We start from the raw sequence: 18,902 nt of genomic DNA on the forward strand, positions 1-18,902 counted from the left end.
TGTACAAATGCATAAGGCAATCACTGCTATCTATCATTTGGGAGACCCTTAAAGCCACTATTCGTGGCACATGTATTTAGAAGCTCCCACAAAAACGCAGGGGTTTCCTCTTTGTAAGCTAGTCTAACGGCACAGCCTAAACAAGCCCCATGGCGTTTTTTACAAACCCACATCTCTTGCACACTTCACAAAGTACGCTGCGTCTCAGCCTTTGTTTCTAGTTTGTAAATGATCCCGCTGGCAGACATAAGGGTGATGGCAAATCTATGCACTCTTCAGTATATCGGTTTGTCGGTCCCATAACCCAACGGAATACATATGTTCAAATCCCGGCAACGCCAGGCCGACGTGGAAGGAAATCCCGATCGTGCGAAAAGTAAGTATTTGCTAACCTAATCTACCCCCTAACCCTTCTTTGGGGTGCCCAACCCTAATCCCCCCCCCCCCCCTCTCCCGCAATCTAAACCTAAATTCCCCCCGGGGGTGCCTAACCCTCCCTCCCCCTAGCCTAACCCTAACCTCCAGGGGGGGGGCCTAGGTCCCCCACCCGGAGCCCTAAACCTAACCCTTCGATCGGGTTGCCGGTCTCCTGGCGTAGGTTAATTAACCCTTGCCGTGATTCTGTAGTGGAGATGCCGGCGGTCGGCATCATAAACTCATGCCAACCCAACATCTTCTCTTGGGGAAGACTGAAATGCTGTGATAGGGGTGCTTCATCACCACTTTAGCAAGTTCCTAAATTCCTGCAATGTGCACACACCTGATCTATTATCTGGAATACTTGGATTACTGACTTGGAAACCTATGTCTAAAATATACAAAATTACATTTAAATGCCCTGTATCCCAGCCTATAGTACGCTTGTCATTCACCCTCCTCACTGGGTCATTTAGCAGATCGCCTTACAGGGACTGGAAGAGACTGAGACCAGTGATCACACCTAAGTGGTGGTAACTCCTTATTTCCTTTTCTGAATTGTGTGTCCGGACTAGGCGACACCAACCCGCATGTAAAGTGTACAAAGCTGTCTCGTTTCACCACTGCACGCTTGTGTAATATCTGTTGTTTTTCCCTCCTTCAGGCCTACTTGATCAATTGTGTGTGGAACTGCTATAAGTACATCAACAACAGAAATATGCTGGAGATTGCAGTGTACCCAGCATTTGAAACCCCTCCACAGGTAACACAACATGCGTTTTAATACCCAGCCTTCTATGGCTCTTCTGCATTTCATTTAAAATATGAACAGTTAGCTATCCTATTGCTTGTAATACGCATAAAAGATAATGAAGTCTGACAGCAGATGCAGACCCCTTGGTCCATCCATTCCACTCATTTCACTTTCTAGCAGGTTGTTCTCAAATCAGACCTGGTTAATCTAAATTCTTAAACAACAAGCCGTAATGGGCTTATTATAACGGAAGATTATTATTATTATTGTTATATAGTGCAGCATATTCTGTTGTGCTTTACAATTGGGAACAAAAAGTAACAAAACAAGACTTGGTAGTAGACAGACATAGAAGTAAGAGGGTCCTGCTTACAATTTATAGGGAAATAGGCATTCATACAAGGATTGGTGCCGCTTATAGCATAATGGCCCAGCCAGGTTGCAGAGGTACTTTGTGGGCTGACAGAGGATGTGAAAGTGAGGAAAGAGAAACTGTGTAGTGATGTGTGGACTGTATAGTGGGAATCTGTATGATTTACCGCCGGACCCATGCCCGGCGGTTGGAATCCTGACAGCGGCATCCCCCTGACAGCAGCATCAGAGGAGGAAATCCTGATCGTCAAAGGTAAGTATTCTCTAACCTATTTCTACCCCTAACCCTCCCTTAGGGGTGCCTAACCCTAACCCTCCCCTTCCCCTAGCCTGACCCTAACCCCCCGGGGGGGGGTGCCTGACCCTAAGTCTTCCCCGGCAGCCCCTATACCCCACCCCCCGCGGCTGTCCGCGCTCGGCATCACTTCGATCGGGTCGCCGGGCGCCAGTCTCCCAGGGTCGGTAGAATGACAGGCGTCTAGATTTAGACGCCTGTCATTTAACCCTCGCCACGATTAAGCAGTCGGGAAGCCTGCTTTCGGGATTAGGTCCGCCGGCTTCCCGACTGCATACCGTATAGTGGGGATGTAATTGAATAGGATAACTCATGGAAGTTATGTGGGTGGTCCTGGAATTTTTATAAGCTTGTCTAAAGAGATGAGTTTTCAGGAACGATTCAAGGTATGGAGGCGGATAGTCTTATTGTGCAAGGGAGGGCATTCCACAGAGTGGGTGAAGCCTGAAAAAAGTCCTGTAACTATGAATGGGAGCAAGTAATGCTATTGTGAGAAGTTTAGTTAATAGCCTTATTTGTAAGTAAAAGTATTTTATATCCATAACAAAACAATGTTTATGCGCTCTAATAAACAAATATACTATATACTGTAAGTCCTGAAATGGCAGAGAAACATTCTCAAGACACCACCTATATAATATTAATAATCTTTATAAAAATGGAATGTCAGTACATATAATCACATTTGTTCAATATAGACTCAAATGCACTTCTAAGAATTGAAATAAAATATACTGCCTCTAGTAGAAATGAATCACTGGATCTTTGATGCCTGGAGCAGTCTCTTGTCAAATTAATGACCCGTGAAAAATCCAATAACATATATATTTATAGCTCTTTCTGTATGATATAAGTGCGCACACTGTTATACCGGTCTTTCACCACATTGATACCTTGTTGCGGAGTCCCATGAACAATCCGCTAAGTTTGGGAGGACACCTCCAATGAATCATGCTCTCGGTGGACACTCTTGGTAAGTAGTGGGGGTCTGGTCAATGTTTCACGTGTGCAGCTGATAACCAAGTGAGTTTCCAATGCACAATCCCAAGTAAAGTGAGCTGTTCTGAGTCCCAGCCGCTTGTATATACTGTATGTGCTGATGGAGCTTCCAACTCCTGGCTTGAGACTCAGGGCCTGATTCAGAGGCGCTCATTCTGAATCAGGGCGGGCGCAGGTTTTTTTTTAGTTGCGGCCTCTTGGCTGCTCGCATAGCTGTGGGTTACCACCCACAGCTATTGCGAGCGGCCATGATGATGGTCGCGATGTTAAAGACCATCGGGCTTGCGACGAGACCCTTGTGGTAGGGTCTCGTGGCCGCAAGCCCCAGAGAGCTTCTGGCTCAAATAGAGCCGGAAGCTCTCTCACTGACATCACTGGTGATGTCAGTGGGCCGCCCACAAACGGCAGGCGTTCGCATGGGAACGCCTCCGTTTGTGAAGCCACCCCCCCGCCACGCCTACAAAATGGGGCGAGCTGTCTATAAACATCGACGGCCGCCCCTTTTGTAGTGAGTCCCGGAGCGAGCGCTTTTTGTTCTCGCTCCGGGGCTCGCACGTGCGCACTGGGCCACCATCGACCCGCTTGCGAGCGGGTCTGAATCAGGCTCTCAGTCTATTAGGCTTACACTATGCAAGATCCCAGTTTCAGTAACGTGGCAGCAAAGCTACTGTAATGTATAATCACTGGCAGGTAAATCTCTGACCAGTTTCGCTCTAGTGTGGGGGCTTTATCAAAGAGGCTCTCACACGGTGGATCTATAGGTGCATTTCTGAATAATAAACAAGCGGCTAGGACTCAGAACAGCTCACTTTACTTGGGATTGTGCATTGGAAACTCACTTGGTTATCAGCTGCACACGTGAAACATTGACCAGACCCCCACTACTTACCAGGAGTGCCCACCGAGAGCGTGCTTCATAGGAGGTGTCCTCCCAAACTTAGCGGATTGTTCATGGGACTCTGCAACTAGGTATCGATGTGTCGAGATACCGGTATAATGGTGTGCGCACTTATATCATACAGAAAGAGCTATATATATTTATTATTGGATTTTTCACAGGTCATTAATTTGATAAGAGACTGCTCCAGGCATCAAAGATCCAGTGATTCATTTCTATTAGAGGCAGTATATTTTATTTCAATTCTTAGAAGTGCATTTGAGTCTTTCTATATTGAATACATGTGATTCTTTAGAAGTGTAAATGTGATTATATGTACTGACACATTCCATTTTTATAAAGATTATTAATATTATAAAGGTGGTGTCTTGAGAATTTCTGCCATTTCAGGACTTACAGTATATAGTATATTATTTATTTATTTGTTAGCGCATCACCATTGTCTTGTTGTGGTGTATCTATATATTTGTAGAGGGCAGACACAAGCCCATTGGGTGAATTTGCTGCCATTATTTATAATAATCTATTCATTAATTAGCGCCCAGTCTTTTTTTTTTTTTTGTTTATTTTATATCCATAACCAGCATTATCCCACAGGACCAGAAAGTGCAGGTATTTTTGTTTTTAGATTTATTCCTCCCACCTTACTTATTTAACCATAAATTATACACTTTAAAGAGCATTAAACGGTATTTGGGGCTTGATCAGAGGTGGATGCAATGAAGATGTAGGCGGAGTTGAGCTATAACTTTTGTTCCACTGAGTGTGTGTATTATTGTGTACGGGATCGCTGGCATTAGGAACATCTGAGGCAAAACCAGGGGCTTCCTGTGTGGTAACTGGGAGGTGGCCTGAAGTAACGCAGAGAAGCCTCTCTCATGGGTGTATTATGGGAGTGTCCCAGGCATGTCTATGCAACCGGCTCCGTGCTCAGACACCGAGCCACAGGGGCCATGGTGAGAAGGAGGCATTGCACCTGCCATAGGCTGCTGCAAGTGTTGATGGCGGATTGTTTAGGACTACCGACATGACTACACCGGCATTGAAAGTGGGCGTCCCAGGGCTTGCACTGTCTGGTGCACGCTAGTACAGCAAGGGGCACTGGAGTAACTATAGAGGGTGCAAGGTGTGCGCTTGCTATGGGGCCCGGCGGCTAAGGGAATCAGCCAGCCCGGCAAGCATCCCCCTGCACCCTCTGTAGCACGGCCGGCCAATACATCAACTTGCTGCTGCAACTGGGAACGCTGGGCTCTGAAGCGATCGGAGACTAAAGAATCCTCTGCTTCAGAGGCCAGCGTTCCCAGTGGTGCAGTGACATCACCTGCGATGAGAGGAGCCTGTTGGATCTATTTAGATCCAGTCAGCGGCAGCACTGACGGCGTGGACTGGAGCGGTGCCAAGCGGTGAGCGAGGAAAGTACTGCACAGGGGGGTGGGGCCTGTTCTACACTGGGAGGGGGCATTACTGGGGGCACTACATAATGAGCTCTAATACAGGGGGCATTGCATAAGGGGCACTACTACAGGGGCTACTGCATGGTGCTTAGGTAGACCTATGGGGGGGTTGAAACTAGCATATTACCGCCACTGCGACTCGGCGAAAATAACAATCGCAGCTGCAGTAGTGACCACCACTAAATCCTGTCCTTTATTACTCCCTTACACAGTAACTCCCCTTAGGGCGGTAGCAGCTGTTGTATCACTACTTTCAAAAGTCCAACGAAAATGGTTTATTGTGCTGTGATTTTCAAAAGTCTTTGTCAGCAGCCTGTGTGGTGGATGGGGTCCCTGCTCACCAGGACTTAGGACTGAAAACCTATAGGGGGCTATCCAGACAAGAGGGTCCAACCCCTCCACACCCTACTCTTTTATGTATCAAGAATGCTACCTGGTCATTTATGTCATTGAAAGCAAAATGTATCGTACAGTGCTTCTGGCTCTTAAAATACACTTGATTTATTTTTATCTTTCTGGGCTTTTCACCCGCATATAATTCAATTATTGCCTTGTACTTGTGTTCTTGCATTTTGTAACACTTGTAATACTTCCTTCGCTGCTGGGAGTTTTTCCAACCTTGTGCTGAGGCCGTTTTGTGATGTAGGCGCTCGCCACATTCCAACATCCATATCACTGTTTTTTTTGGGGATGCTTTTACGCAGTACCCACACAAATTATACCTTGGGTTTTTTTTTTTGTTTTTTTTTTTAAGAAGACTTTGGCCATTTGGGTTAAAAACAAGTTCATGTGTTACAAAAAAAATGTTTTTTTTTTTTTCCAGTTTTGTATATTGAAATTTAAGTAAGGGGAACCAAAAGTAACTATGACTATTTTCATCTTGTAAGCACCACAAAAAAATGCTTTGTGTTCCCTGTTTTGACGTCTGCTGTGGTCTCTGCTATTAATACAGTTTGATTCCAGAGAGAAGATTTATGGTGTATCCTTTGACAATAAAATTAAATAATTGATATAAAGATAAGTGTTTACCGGTTTCTGTCTGTCAGTACCCATCTGGTTTTATCAATACGTATGTTCCAAATTGTAAATCTCTGCCAGGTATGCTAGCGCTGTATAGTGTAAATGGCAACAAGATTCAAAGCCAGAAAGAGAAAAGGCTTATTTATTCTGTAATAACTGCAGGAGGGTTTGTCAAGGTTCCGAAATTGGAATCTAAAGGTTCGCAACCCTTCTAAAAGACGCCTTTCTTGTTTATTGTGGAGTATTTGAGGTCCCTTCGGAGAACACTTATAAAGGTGCCCATACTCCGATTCACAGATAGATCTTTATTTTTTTATTTTATTTAGACCTACTTGGCAGCAAATTCCCTTTTTTACGTTACACAACGTAAATCCGACTGTTTCATGGTGTCCTGTCAGATCCAGCCTGATCTCTGAATGTGCAGACTGTCTAGATATGACCACAATCTGAGAGATCTGACGTTTGAGCCCAGTGGGCCGATCGGCCTGATATGTGATATCCGTCTCATTAACTGTCTCTCCCTCTTGCAGTACATCCTGCCCACATACGAGATGGCCGTTAAGATGCCAGAGAAGGAGAAAGACCCTCCACCGCCTTACCTCCCGGCTGACAAAGACGTATAACCTTTCCATTTCTGTATTCATACCTCTGTTACCATGGTCCCTGCAGAATAACACACATTAAAAAAAAAAAATAATCCTTTATTTTTATGTAACCTGATGCTTGTATTGCCTTAACCTTAAAATAAGGATCTTACACTTTTTGACAATCTCTTACTGATTAAAGTTTACGGGGGAAGTAGATGCAGGGAGATAAAATGATTTTAGTGGTACTTTTTTTGTTTTTATATTTCATCTTCTGTTGTTGCAATATTTGCTTGTTGCATCCGTTGTCTTCTCATGCCTTTAGCTTGCGGAGAGCCAGGCGGCGTGTTGCAGAAAACGCATTGGCCCAGCAGTGAGGAGATGACGGTAAAAATGACTTCAGTAAAATAAATGGAGGAGAAAGTTTTTAGTTTCAATGTTTTGATATTTTACAGCATGCCGGTATCATAAATGATTACATATGCAGAAATATTTAGGACTTGCGTGGGGTCACTGAAGCATGTCTCTAACCTTTATGTAACCCACCTTTTACCTGTGATGAGATTGTGCTTTAATAAATCTTTCTAGAAAAAGTTTTGAGTTTCATTTAGTCTTTGGTTTGGGCTAGGCACTCATTCATGTCCGCGCAATGTGGTCCCTTTATAGGAATGGCTGCCTGTGTTACTGACTCTAGGGCGGAAGGACACTTCCATACAGTACAGGTCCTTATACAGTTGTGCGAAGAAGTCACAACAGACGCTATGTCACAGGCAATATGTAGCCAGACAAAAATTCCCACACCATTACAGCACCAGCCTCAATCGTTTGACACACGGCAGGATGGATTCAGCATGATTAAGACCAAGTCTGACTGTAACATCTGCATGTTGCGACAAAATTCTAGATCCGTCAGACTGGGTGATTTCCAAACTGCAACTTTCCAGTGTTGGTGACACACTGCCCACGGTAGCCTCGGTTTCCTGTTCAGTTGACATGAGCGGAACCCAGTGTGGTCTTCTACTGATGTAGACCACTGCATACCACCGCCATCCTCCCACTGATCTCGCATTAACCAGGCCTGTTTGCACACAGAACTGCACCTCATTGTGTGTTTTTTGCTTTGCACTCTATTCTCTGGAACTCTAAAGATACTCATGCTGGCGTTTGGTCTGAAGGATATTGAACCTCTTGACCATTTTGGCATGCTTTTATGTATTCAAGTTGCTGCGGCATGATTGGTTTACTTAGATATCTGCATTAACGAGCAGCTGTACCTAGTAAAGTGCCCACTGGGTGTATATACTTATTGAAAGGCCAAGTCTTCATAGGTTTAATGGCATTTTATGTGATGGCCACTAATCTGTATTAGTGGTGGGTAACAAGTGGGCTTTCTAAAGGGGCTACTCTTTGGGCCTCATCCTAGTGCAGGGGTATTCAATATGCAGTCCTCCAGCTGCTTTGAAACTACACATCCCAGCATGCCCTGGCACAGTTTTGCTATTAGGGCATGGTACAACTGGCAGGGCATGCTGGGATGTGTAGTTCCATAGCAGCTGGAGGGCCGCATGTTGAATACTCCTGTCCTGGTAATTTTGACCTTTTTATAGAGCAAGTTCATTGTATCCATAGTGTCTTATGTAGCCGATCAGTCTGCTTTGATGGTACGGTAGTCGTATGGCCATGATAAGGTATCTGTATAGTTGCTGATTGATGCTGGTCCCATACTGTGATCTGAGGATGCTTTAATTATTATTATACTTTTATATGGCACCACAAGTGCTCTGCAGCGCTTGCATAGTACATAAACAAGTGAACAAGCCAGTGACTTACATTACAATACAATGCAGGACACTGTTCATATACTTTGCTGCATTGGCGATCATAACACTTAATCCCTGCTGCTTATTTGAGTGTTAGGTGCCCTAGTGGGGAGTAAGGAGGATAGAGGGCCCTGCTCGTGGGAGCTTACATACTTCCGTCACGTGTGGCTTTTTTGTGCTGTTTTGGGGGAAGTATAATAGTTATTATAGAGTCTGCCCTGTGTTACTAGTTTGAGTTACTAAGCACAAGTATAGCCACTTCCTTTTCACATAGCCTAAAGTCTGGGACCTAGTTCTGTATATGTGCATACTAATCTGTCCTTTGTTATAGACTCTAATTATTTTAAAAGGTATTATTCCTGTAGGTACATCATACTCCAATCTCTTCCATGACCGCTGTAGCTTTGTCCCTTGCAATAATAACTTCTTTTTATTCTATGTTCACTTTTTTTATAAAAATCAGATGAATTAATAAGAGAGGATTACCTAGACTTAGAATGAAATACCAAAAATCTACTTCCCCATAATGGAATATACTGTATACCAGCGCTGACCACTATTAAAGCGCACCTGCATTCCATGTTCTTCCAATGCAGCCGTCGTGCCGCGGTGATGTCACTGCTTCCTAGTGATGGGTAGACGTGCATGGCACAGAATGGCTGCGACTGATGTTATTCCAAATTCCTTATTGAAAAGTAGGAATCGTACATTATATACAGTGGTCACAAATAAACGTTTAAGCAAAACCAAAATAGCCGACTAGTATTGGTCATAATCTATTAATGGTTATCATTCTTTTGATTGACATCTGTGGGGGAATGGGTATGTTATGCCGGCTGTCGGTATGCCTCCTGTCAAAATACAGACAGCGGCATCCCGATGGTTGGTATCCTGACAGAGGTCGGGTAAGTAAACTAACCCTTCTCCCTTCTTATACCCTAACCCTCCCCAACCTGCACCCTAACCCTCCCCATTAGTGCCTAAACCTAACCCTCCCTTCTTAATGCCTAACCGCCCCCACAGGTGCCTATCCCCAACCTCCGCCTAACCCCGCTACGCCTTCTAACCCTTACCCAGCAGCTAACGCTGAGAGCGCCCCGGACTTACTTTGTTTGGCTTGGTGTCCTTTGGCAATCTGGCGTCAGGATTAAGATAGGCGTCGGTATTTTGACGCCTATCTTAAGTCTGTTGTCGGGTTTTGGATGTCTGTATTGAGACCGGTGGCACCGCAGCCACCGGTCTCCTAACTGCATGCCATCTGAGGGAAAGAAGGCAAATGTAACCAAAAAAGCAGGGATAGGAAGGGTCATAATTCTCATTGCTTTAAAACGCACTCAAATGAATGTCTTCCTATGTATCAGTCGGATGTAGTATGAAAGATAGACAGTTAAAAGATCAACATTCAGAAGGTCTACTGGTCCTGAATGTCGACAGACATTAGGTTTACCATCATTCTGTAGACATGTAATTTGGTCGACAGGGTTAAATGGTCGACTGTTTGAAAAGGTTGACATTTAACATGTTGACACTAAAATACTGACACATTTTTTTTTTTTTTTTTTCTGCCTTTTACCCAAACACTATTCCTAATCCTAACAATCATTAAAAAAAAGTGTCAACATGTTAACCTTTTTTAATGCATTGACCATTATCTACAGAATGATGGTTGACCTAATGACCATGTCGATCTTTTGAATGTCGGCATGTCAACCTCCTGAATGTAGACCTTTTTTAGTGACGACTGGTATCCGTATCAGTCATGCTTTTCTTCAGGGTTTTTTTTTTTTTTTTTTTAAACATCATTACTCTAAAATAAAGAGAAACTGACTGCTGCAGCACCTATAAGCTAGTAATGAGACAACATTAACAATACACGTAAAACCAAGCCCTGAAACACTCTCTTAGCGTTCTTATGGCAAATTGAGGAACACATGTTTGTGGACATTAATGTTTTCACATACAAGATTATCCTTACACCTAACATTAGTTAACCTTTCTAATTGAGTGAGGGGTCCCGATTTTATTTGCTAACATTTCCTGCCCTGTCCCAGTCTATTATTTGAATAAGGTGGATAATGAGGTGCTCGTGATAAGTGACTTAATTCGAGATCAGTTTAGAGGAGCAAAGCATTGTATGATCCCGCAGTCTGCATTTTGTTTTCATTAAGAACTGATATCTTGGGCAATTTACCAAGTTTGTTCGTTACAGAGAACGCCACCCATCGCTGTCCAGGCATGACCTAAATCATAAATAGCCAACATTAAATAACGTTGCAAATACCTGTGATAACAGTTGTTAAGGTTAATAAATAGACCCCCTAAGTACCATCTTTAAATTACCTAGAATTACAGGGTCACCTTGTTTGGTTTATTGTACTATATTACGTTTTTATTAAATTAAGAAACAATTTTTTTGTGATTTGGAAACCTCTGTGTAAACAGTTGTATATTCAACTTCATTCGTTGAACATGTAGGAGCTATATATGTTCTGTTTTCATCCAAAATTTCCCTGGATACAAAAACATCACAAGTGTAAGGAAATATTATAGCAGTGCCATTTTCCTTACGCGAGCCGTTGGACAGAATTACTTTAGAAAAGTGTTTGCTTAGAAAATGTCAGTGACTTGGAAGCCAGCAAGAACAGCGGATGTCCTTGATGAAAAGTAGCCTTATTAACACTGTACATCTAGTAAAAAGGGCCATAAAATGGAGTCATAACCACACAACGTCAAGCAGACTCTCTAATACAGCATAATACAAGAAATATTCTCTGTATGATTCCCAGCTTAGGTAACAGCACCCCCATCTGCCTCAGGCACTATGCGTAGTAGTGATGTTTATCATTCTCATGCACTGGGCTGAGGTGTAGCGAGTTACATATAGCAGCATTAAACATAATGATTGGTAGTTTTGTTGAACTGGGTTAAAAGAGGAACAACCATATATTCCCTATTTGTTTCATATGAGTTCCAGTCTGCTTAGGGCCGTATTCAATCAGGTGCGAAAAGCCGTTTTCAGCGGAAAAGTTTTGCCGGTGATGTAATTTCGCCAGGTGAAAACTTATTCTCGTATTCAAACTGTGTCAAAATAAAAAATCTTAAGAACACCCCAAATATACTTTCAATTTGGGGGGTGAAAAAGACCAAAGTTGGGGGACAAACATAAAACTAGCAAATTAGCCTCCAGGGGAGTCCCGAAGTATGGTAGAGAGTTCGGAGGGTGAGCTCGCCCTATGGGTGCGATGCTAATGTGGTAGCCTGTCGTGATCTGTGTGTGCTCAATGTCGAATAGGGAGAGGTGGGGTGGGAGCGGGTTCGGCTGGAATGGAGGTGTGGGATGAGGAATTGAAGACAAACAGCAGACTTGGTGGCCAAGCGATTTATTGGAATAGTCACAATGCTAATCCTGTTCGGTCCCAGGCAACACGGGGGAGGAGAGATCTGGGTGGAGACTGGGGAGATGGGTGGATCCTTTTAGGGGGCTCCTTTCCGTGCAGTTCAGTTGACCGGCACGTCACTCCTGCTGGACAGTCTAGGATGTCCCGGGGGGGAGGGGGGGGGGGTGATGGGTCGGCAGCAGGTGTGGTGGTTTTGGATGTGCACCCTGGCAGAGTCCCGTGCAGGGTTATGAGTGTCGAAGTCACTTACCTATCGGTAGGGTTTTGGTGGTATTCTTGCGTTGGGTGCTGGTAGCTGGTGCTTGAGTTTTCCTGCTGCAGGTTCGGCAGTGCTTTGGTTGACTGCTGCGATGTCAGTGGTGGGAGGACTGGGTCTGTATGGGAGGCTTCTTGCTGGTGCACTGTGTTGATGACATTTGCTGCTGGTGCCTGTTGGGGATCGCTGGGGATTGATGGGCGAACAGCTGAGAGTAGAGCTGGTGGTGGTCGCTCTCAGGGGGCGGTAGGTGGTCGCCTGGGTTCGGCAGGTGGAGGAGTGCTCTGGGGGTCTGTGCAGGGCCTTGCTAGGTGTGGTGCCTAGCGCGGCCCTGCGGGTGGTTGGCTGAGAAGGGGCTGGAGGCAGCAAGGTTCAACAGAATTCTCCGTGGGGATGAAGAGCTCTGGTAAAGGCTTGCTTAGATGTAGGGGGTCTCTGACTTGTTTCGGCAGGGATTCTGCCTTCTTCAAGGGGTCAGGTGTTTTAAGATTGTAGGTGGGTTTTTAAAGTTTTTTTTAAAACTTCACTTTGGCCCCTTTAAAAATATGCTAGCACCCATTTTCATGTACCCCAAATTTGCTGGGACTAGTTATTTTGATGAAAAAATATTGCTTAATGCCATTCTTCACCACTTGTGCAAATAAGCTAATAGCAAGCAATTGAGAGCACTTCGGTACCCAGATTAGCTGTATTAGGGGTACTAGTACATCCCTATAGTGATCCCCTATGTTAATGTGCAGCTTTTCGGGGGGTACAGGCTGTTTTCCCCATTTTTGACAACTTTTCGCTAGGTCCGAATTCGCCGGGTGCTGTTTTTGTCGATTTCTAATTGAATACGGGGATAAGCGGGGACGCGTGCAATACTTTTCTGCATGGAAAACCAGCGATGATGGCGACTTTTCGCACCTAATTGAATATGCCCTTTAGAAGAAGCATCAAATCCCATTATCATTCAATTAGTGAGCCAGGTGAGATCATTTTAGGGTAATTATCATTTTAGGTGATTACTAATCATGTTGCACTGCAAGGGGTGCAAATACATTTATTAATTTGCATGCAGGGTAAATACTGGCTTCATTTGCCTGTAGCCTACAAATGCCGGATATATTTATTTTCGCACTGCAATATTTATTTCAGTTTGGCGTGGACTTTCCCCTCACAAACTTAATGTCTCTGCACAGTTTACATCTGCCCCTCTTGCAGCACAGCATAGTGTTACCAAGATGCAAAGTTACTTTCACTTTTTAAATTTAAAACTTTTTAAATTTACTGAAGTGAGAGTTTTTAGAAATGGAATTGTTGCCCATAGCAACCTATCAGATTCTACTTAACATTTCACTAGCAGCTTCTGGAAGATATTAGCTAGAATCTGATTGGATGCTATGAGCAACATCTCCACTTCTAAAAACTCTCACTTTAGTAAATATACACCTCAGAGTCAGTAAGTACCTATGTGAGGAGCACAGGATATGCCCACAACTGCTACACAGACTGAGAGCTGTGAATACTTAATGTTCTTGAGTGAGTGAGTACTTTATATAGGAATAAACAATGATGTTATAAACTCTAGTCCAAGGAGGGGGCCCGTGTCGGAGACTGCACACGGGCCCCCCTCCTCTCTAGAATCGCCCCTGCTATCACAAGACACGCTGATAGCCCATGGCTGCCATATTTGTGTGCCCTTCAGAGAGGTATTGACAAAGAAATAATGATCTTTAGGAAGATCACTGAGCTAGACCTTCAATTTGTAGAGGATGCAGAGCGAAGGTGAAGCAGAGTCCAGAGAAACTAACAATGATGGAGCAATGTAATAAGAAGGCTGATAATTAGGATAGGACAATGTCTGCAGACCAAAGAAATAAAGTGAGTTCTTAACAGTGTCCAATTCAGCAGAGGCAGCCCAAGAGAAGCAAGTACGTAATGGCTTTTAGATGTGACCACCTTAATCAGTGTAGAGTGTTAGTAATCAAAGCCAGACTGCTGTATGCAGTCAGGAAGCCGACGGTCGAAATGCCCGATTGTCATATCCCGGCAAGGTACTAATGATAGGCATCGAAATCCTGACGCCTATCATTAGCCCTACGCTGCGAGACAGGTGCCCGGCGTACCGAACGAAGGTAAGCCGGGCGGTGGCAGCGGACAGCCGCGCTTGGGGGGTTGGGGGCTCCTGAGGGGGACTAGGGTTAGGGAAGGGGAGGGTTAGGGTTAGTCACCCCTGGGGCAGGTAGGCACCACCCCTGGGAGGGCTAGGCACCCCTAAGGGAGGGTTAAGGGGGGGAAACTGTTAGGGATAGATTAGATACTTACCCTGTCGGGATCTGGTCCTTTCTAGCGTCGGGCTGACGTCCGGTGGGATATAATACCGATTCCGCATAAGATGCAAAACGTGTGAGGAATTAAAGCATGTGCATACAAGCCTCAGAAAAAGTCTGTTTATGAAATCAATAATCAAAGTTAGAGTCAGAATTAGTTTTTTCCATAAAAGCTGTAATAACCACGTTTGATTATAGGTGGAAAGATACCTGCAGAGAGAGTGAGATTACAGATGTTAGAAAGCTGGAATAAGCAGAGAAGAGAGATATAAACTGCTTTGTAAGGGTTTTGGGCCAAGTGGATAGTTAGCAGATGGTAGGAGAAGAAAGGAGTAGACACTTCATCTAATATTAATATTAAGAGGGACCAGGACAGGAGTTGAGCAGGTTGTTGTTCAGGGTAGAGGTTTGCAATTTATTTTTCTGAGTGTCCTTGAAGTAGGAAGCAAGAGCTTGGGCATTGATGGAGGACAGATGGATGGTCGCAAAAGTCTTTGGGGTTAGAAGCCTAAGCAGAGATGAGAGACTGGAAGTGTATTTGTCTGGCCTTGTCCAGAGCATTTCAGCAGAAGTGGTAGATAGCAGTATATTTGAGGAAATCATGACAAGTAAGATAACTGTGCCAGGGTTGTTTTACTCTGTGGGAAAGAATTTGAGGGCAGCACATTTCTTAAATGTACCACAGATGAGATTGTGTAAAAGTGGGAGTAAGGATTAGCTGGAGCCACTTCATCAAGGGCTGGTGACAGAGTTTGGCTACGGTGGCTACTGCCAGATCAGGCTCGGAGAATGTAGAAGAGGGAGGAGACGCGGCCTGGCTGCTGGGCTGAGCGGTCACTTTTCTAAGAAGAGTTTGAAAATCTGGATAATATGTGCTTCAAAGGATGTGAACATTTAGTAGAACTGTCAACGTGCAGCGAAAGGAGGAGTCCAACCCTACTCCCCTGCCTGCTTCCAGGCATGGGGCTGTGGGTGAACTGGAGACCACCATGTGAATGGGCTGCAGGTGAGTCTGATTGTGCGAAACATGTTTCTGTTATTGCCAGTGGTGAATATTCTCAGCATGTGCTTCCACCATATTCTCATACCTGCCCCTCTAACTATGCCAGTTGCCCTCACTTGTTGGTGTGTGGGACCTTCTTCACATTGCTGTTAGCACTGTTCCCTTCACAATCCCCTTCTCCTTAATGGGTGACCTCCCCACAGGTGAGCTAATTGATAATGTGATATGCAACGCAAGGCTTGAGGTGCCAGTGGTTTCAGCTGATCACAGGGAATACAGCATCATGTTTGGGGATATATTAGACACATAGTGGGGCACTTAAAGAGGTTTTATGGGGAGGAAATCTCCAAGCGGTAACAGTATGCTGGCCAGGCAAAGTCCTGCAAAGCTGGAACCCTAGGTAAGTGTGTTCTCTGCATGGTACATGATACATCCAAGCTGCTTGCCTAAATGATGCGCTTTATTGTAAGCCAAGTTCCGTTTTGTTTACTGACATTTTGGAAGGAAGCAAATTATTTTGAAGATTTTAATAAAGAGATTTGTTTTTGAATTAATGAAATTATTAAAACATCACGTTAAGGTAACCGTCTGGCTGCACCAATGCCAATGGCTGGGAGGTGCAGAACGGTTTCTCTCCCCAGAGCCAGAGGAAGAGTGGGTGGGATTCCAGTGGTCAGTGCTGGGTTAGCAGACACCTGGCAGACCTCTCTGAGCATACACTATCTGTCTCTCCAGGCACAGAAGCTGCCTTTCTCTCTGCGTCCTCCAGCATGAGTCAGTTGCTGGGCACAGCTGTGCTCTGCACTTTAAGCTTTCTGCTAGTGGTTGTCCATGGGACTCATTACAGGATGTACGGATATCCCGTCCACGGCAGCTACGTCTATCCCCCTGTGGTCCATGGCAGCACAGTGTTACAAGTGCCCAGACCTGGCATATTAGCCAGCCCTCCGTATAATGCTAATGCCCGTCTCAAGCCTGAGACCAGGACAATCCAGGTGCAGCAGCCAGCAGGTAAGAGCATAACACATTGTATTAGTACTAAAACTGCCATTAACACATCAATAAAAAAAATAATACACCTCCAATCAGCTAAAGTCACTAATCAGAAGATAAAGTGCAATCGTTTTGGTTGGCCTTTATGTTGCTGTGTTTTAATACACTGCCCAGCATAGTTGCTTAATAAACTCACTGTTATTTATGTTAATGTTACATCTGCGTCTATGCTGAATTATAGGCATTTTTATCCGTTTGATTTTTTTTCAATGTATCCTTATGGTATATTTCATTTAAGCCAGGTCTAAGAATAACAGAAAGTAAATTAGTTCTTGTTTCCTGGGAGCTACAGTACTACACATTGTAAGCATGTCTATTCCTATGTATATAATACAGTATGTTACCACCGTTTAGCCACCGTGTGTGGGTATAGAAGTGCGGTGATCTCTGATTGTGGCGCATAATATAACAAAAGGTAAAATGATTACCGGGCATCACGTGTGACAGTGAATTTGTTGCAATGACAGCACTAATTCAATGTTCCCTGGACAGAAACACAGTGCTTAGCCCATTTATTTTTTTGCATATATCGTATTATTTATTTTCAGTTCATTACAGCAAAATCCCGCTGGTGGAAATTGTTGCTTTTGTATGTCACACTCTGAAAGACACAAAAATATGGCGTTTATTGTAACCCCTGCGCAATCCGTCTTCGCCTTCATTTTTAATCACTAAGGATTTATAAGTAATATTTGAATACAGCATTAAAACGATCACATAGACTTGTTCAGAATTAGGAATTTACAGGGAAAGAAAATGTAGAAATATACAGAATGCTGTCACTATGGCCGAGTTTCCTTTCTGGAGACAAATGTTTACATTGAGTTGAAGGGTCAACAGACTTGATTGATGTATGAGCTAAGAGCAAATAACACCATATGGATAATGCGGCTCCCACAGGTCCCTCCAATAGCCAGCTCATATCACTGGAGAGTGAGAGCTGCCAGAGTGGGGTGGGCCATAAGCGGCCCTCCGGCTGTTATTGAACTACAAATCCCAGCATGCCTTGCAACAGTTTTAGCATGGCCAAATAGCAAATCTGTTGCTGGGATATGTAGTTCTACAACATCTGGGGGCCCGCTTATTGCCCACCCCTGTGCCAGCAAAGTACAAATGCTAAGAATTGCTATATTCTCCCACAGTTATAAGAGGGAGATGTGTCAAAGCTTGAAGAGAGATAAAGCACCAACCGATTGGCTCCTGTCAGTTTACAGGCTGTGTTTGAAAAGTGTGGAGCTGATTGGTTGGTATATACTGTCCACGTTATCTCTCTCCAAGCTTTGATACATCTCCCCCTAAACCTTTTTAAACTAACTAAAGGTTCTGTGTTTAGCAATTCATTTCTATTAATTTTCGTTCCACTACACTCCATACACACATAAATGTAATCACAATCACTACACAATCTGAATAGTGTGTTTGTAGAGTACATATGCAGTTATTTTTGGTTGGGTACGGGATACTGGCGGTCAAATTTCAGGGTTAGGATACCGACACCTGTTGGTCGGTATCCTAACCCTTCCCCTCTCCCTCCCCGATGCCTGGACCTAACCTCCCCCCTTGTGCCTAAACCTAACCTCCCCCATCCCACACCCTAACCCCCCCCCCCCCAGTGCCTAACCATGACCCTCCCCCTAGTGCAGGGGTCATGGAGCTTTACCTTGTACCCCAAAATATATTTAAATACGCTGACGTTACCCCATTAATTTGAAAGGGAGGAAATCATATAGTAGTGCCCCCATATAATGCCCCTGTAGTAGTGCCCCCATAGTTATGCCCCTGTAGTAATGCCCCTGTAGTAGTGCCCCCATATAATGCCCCTGTAGTGCTGCTTGTGCAAAAAAGACACCTTAATCCCCGCTCCTGCATCCGCCGCCGTCCTGTCCACCTGGCTGCTCCTCGGAACTATGGGAGAGACGTCATGATGTCTCTCCCATAGTGTGCATGGAGAGAGGCGGAAGCTGGAGTACAGAAGAGAACTCCAGCCTCCGGCTAACGCGGCGCTGCAGGGAAGGAGCCGGGCGCCCGGCTTAGAGCCTCCCTACGGCACAGTCGGGCATGCATATGAATCATTCTATATTCTATTATATTATAATATTCTGTGCATATTATATTATAGAATGATTCATATGCATGCCCGGCTGTCTGTCCATTACCCCCAGGAATTTCATTTTTACCCCATGTGGGGTAATTTACCCCTGTTCCCCCGACCACTGCCCTAGTACCTAATCCTCCCACCAAACACCGCTGCATACCTTTGGGATGCC

At 44.5% G+C, this 18,902-nt stretch overlaps 2 protein-coding genes across 2 annotated transcripts in view; both read left to right on the plus strand.

The window, feature by feature from the left end:
* The window catches only part of LAPTM4A (lysosomal protein transmembrane 4 alpha), a 43,309-nt gene extending 35,922 nt beyond the window's left edge, over positions 1-7,387 (plus strand). Inside the window, exons 6-7 of the mRNA XM_088468138.1 lie at positions 1,082-1,180; positions 6,740-7,387. Coding sequence (XP_088324264.1) covers positions 1,082-1,180; positions 6,740-6,832 — 192 coding nt within the window. The 3' untranslated portion in view covers positions 6,833-7,387. The remainder of the gene's footprint in view (positions 1-1,081; positions 1,181-6,739) is intronic.
* An 8,376-nt stretch (positions 7,388-15,763) lies between these two features.
* The window catches only part of MATN3 (matrilin 3), a 44,708-nt gene continuing 41,569 nt past the window's right edge, over positions 15,764-18,902 (plus strand). The window contains exons 1-2 of the mRNA XM_088468139.1: positions 15,764-15,785; positions 16,318-16,593. Of these exons, the coding sequence (XP_088324265.1) occupies positions 15,767-15,785; positions 16,318-16,593 (295 nt within the window). The 5' untranslated portion in view covers positions 15,764-15,766. The remainder of the gene's footprint in view (positions 15,786-16,317; positions 16,594-18,902) is intronic.

The sequence above is a fragment of the Taudactylus pleione genome, unplaced genomic scaffold (genome assembly GCF_031769625.1).
Source record: "Taudactylus pleione unplaced genomic scaffold, aTauple2 ptg000081l, whole genome shotgun sequence".
In the NCBI taxonomy this organism is placed as follows: Eukaryota; Metazoa; Chordata; class Amphibia; order Anura; family Myobatrachidae; genus Taudactylus; species Taudactylus pleione.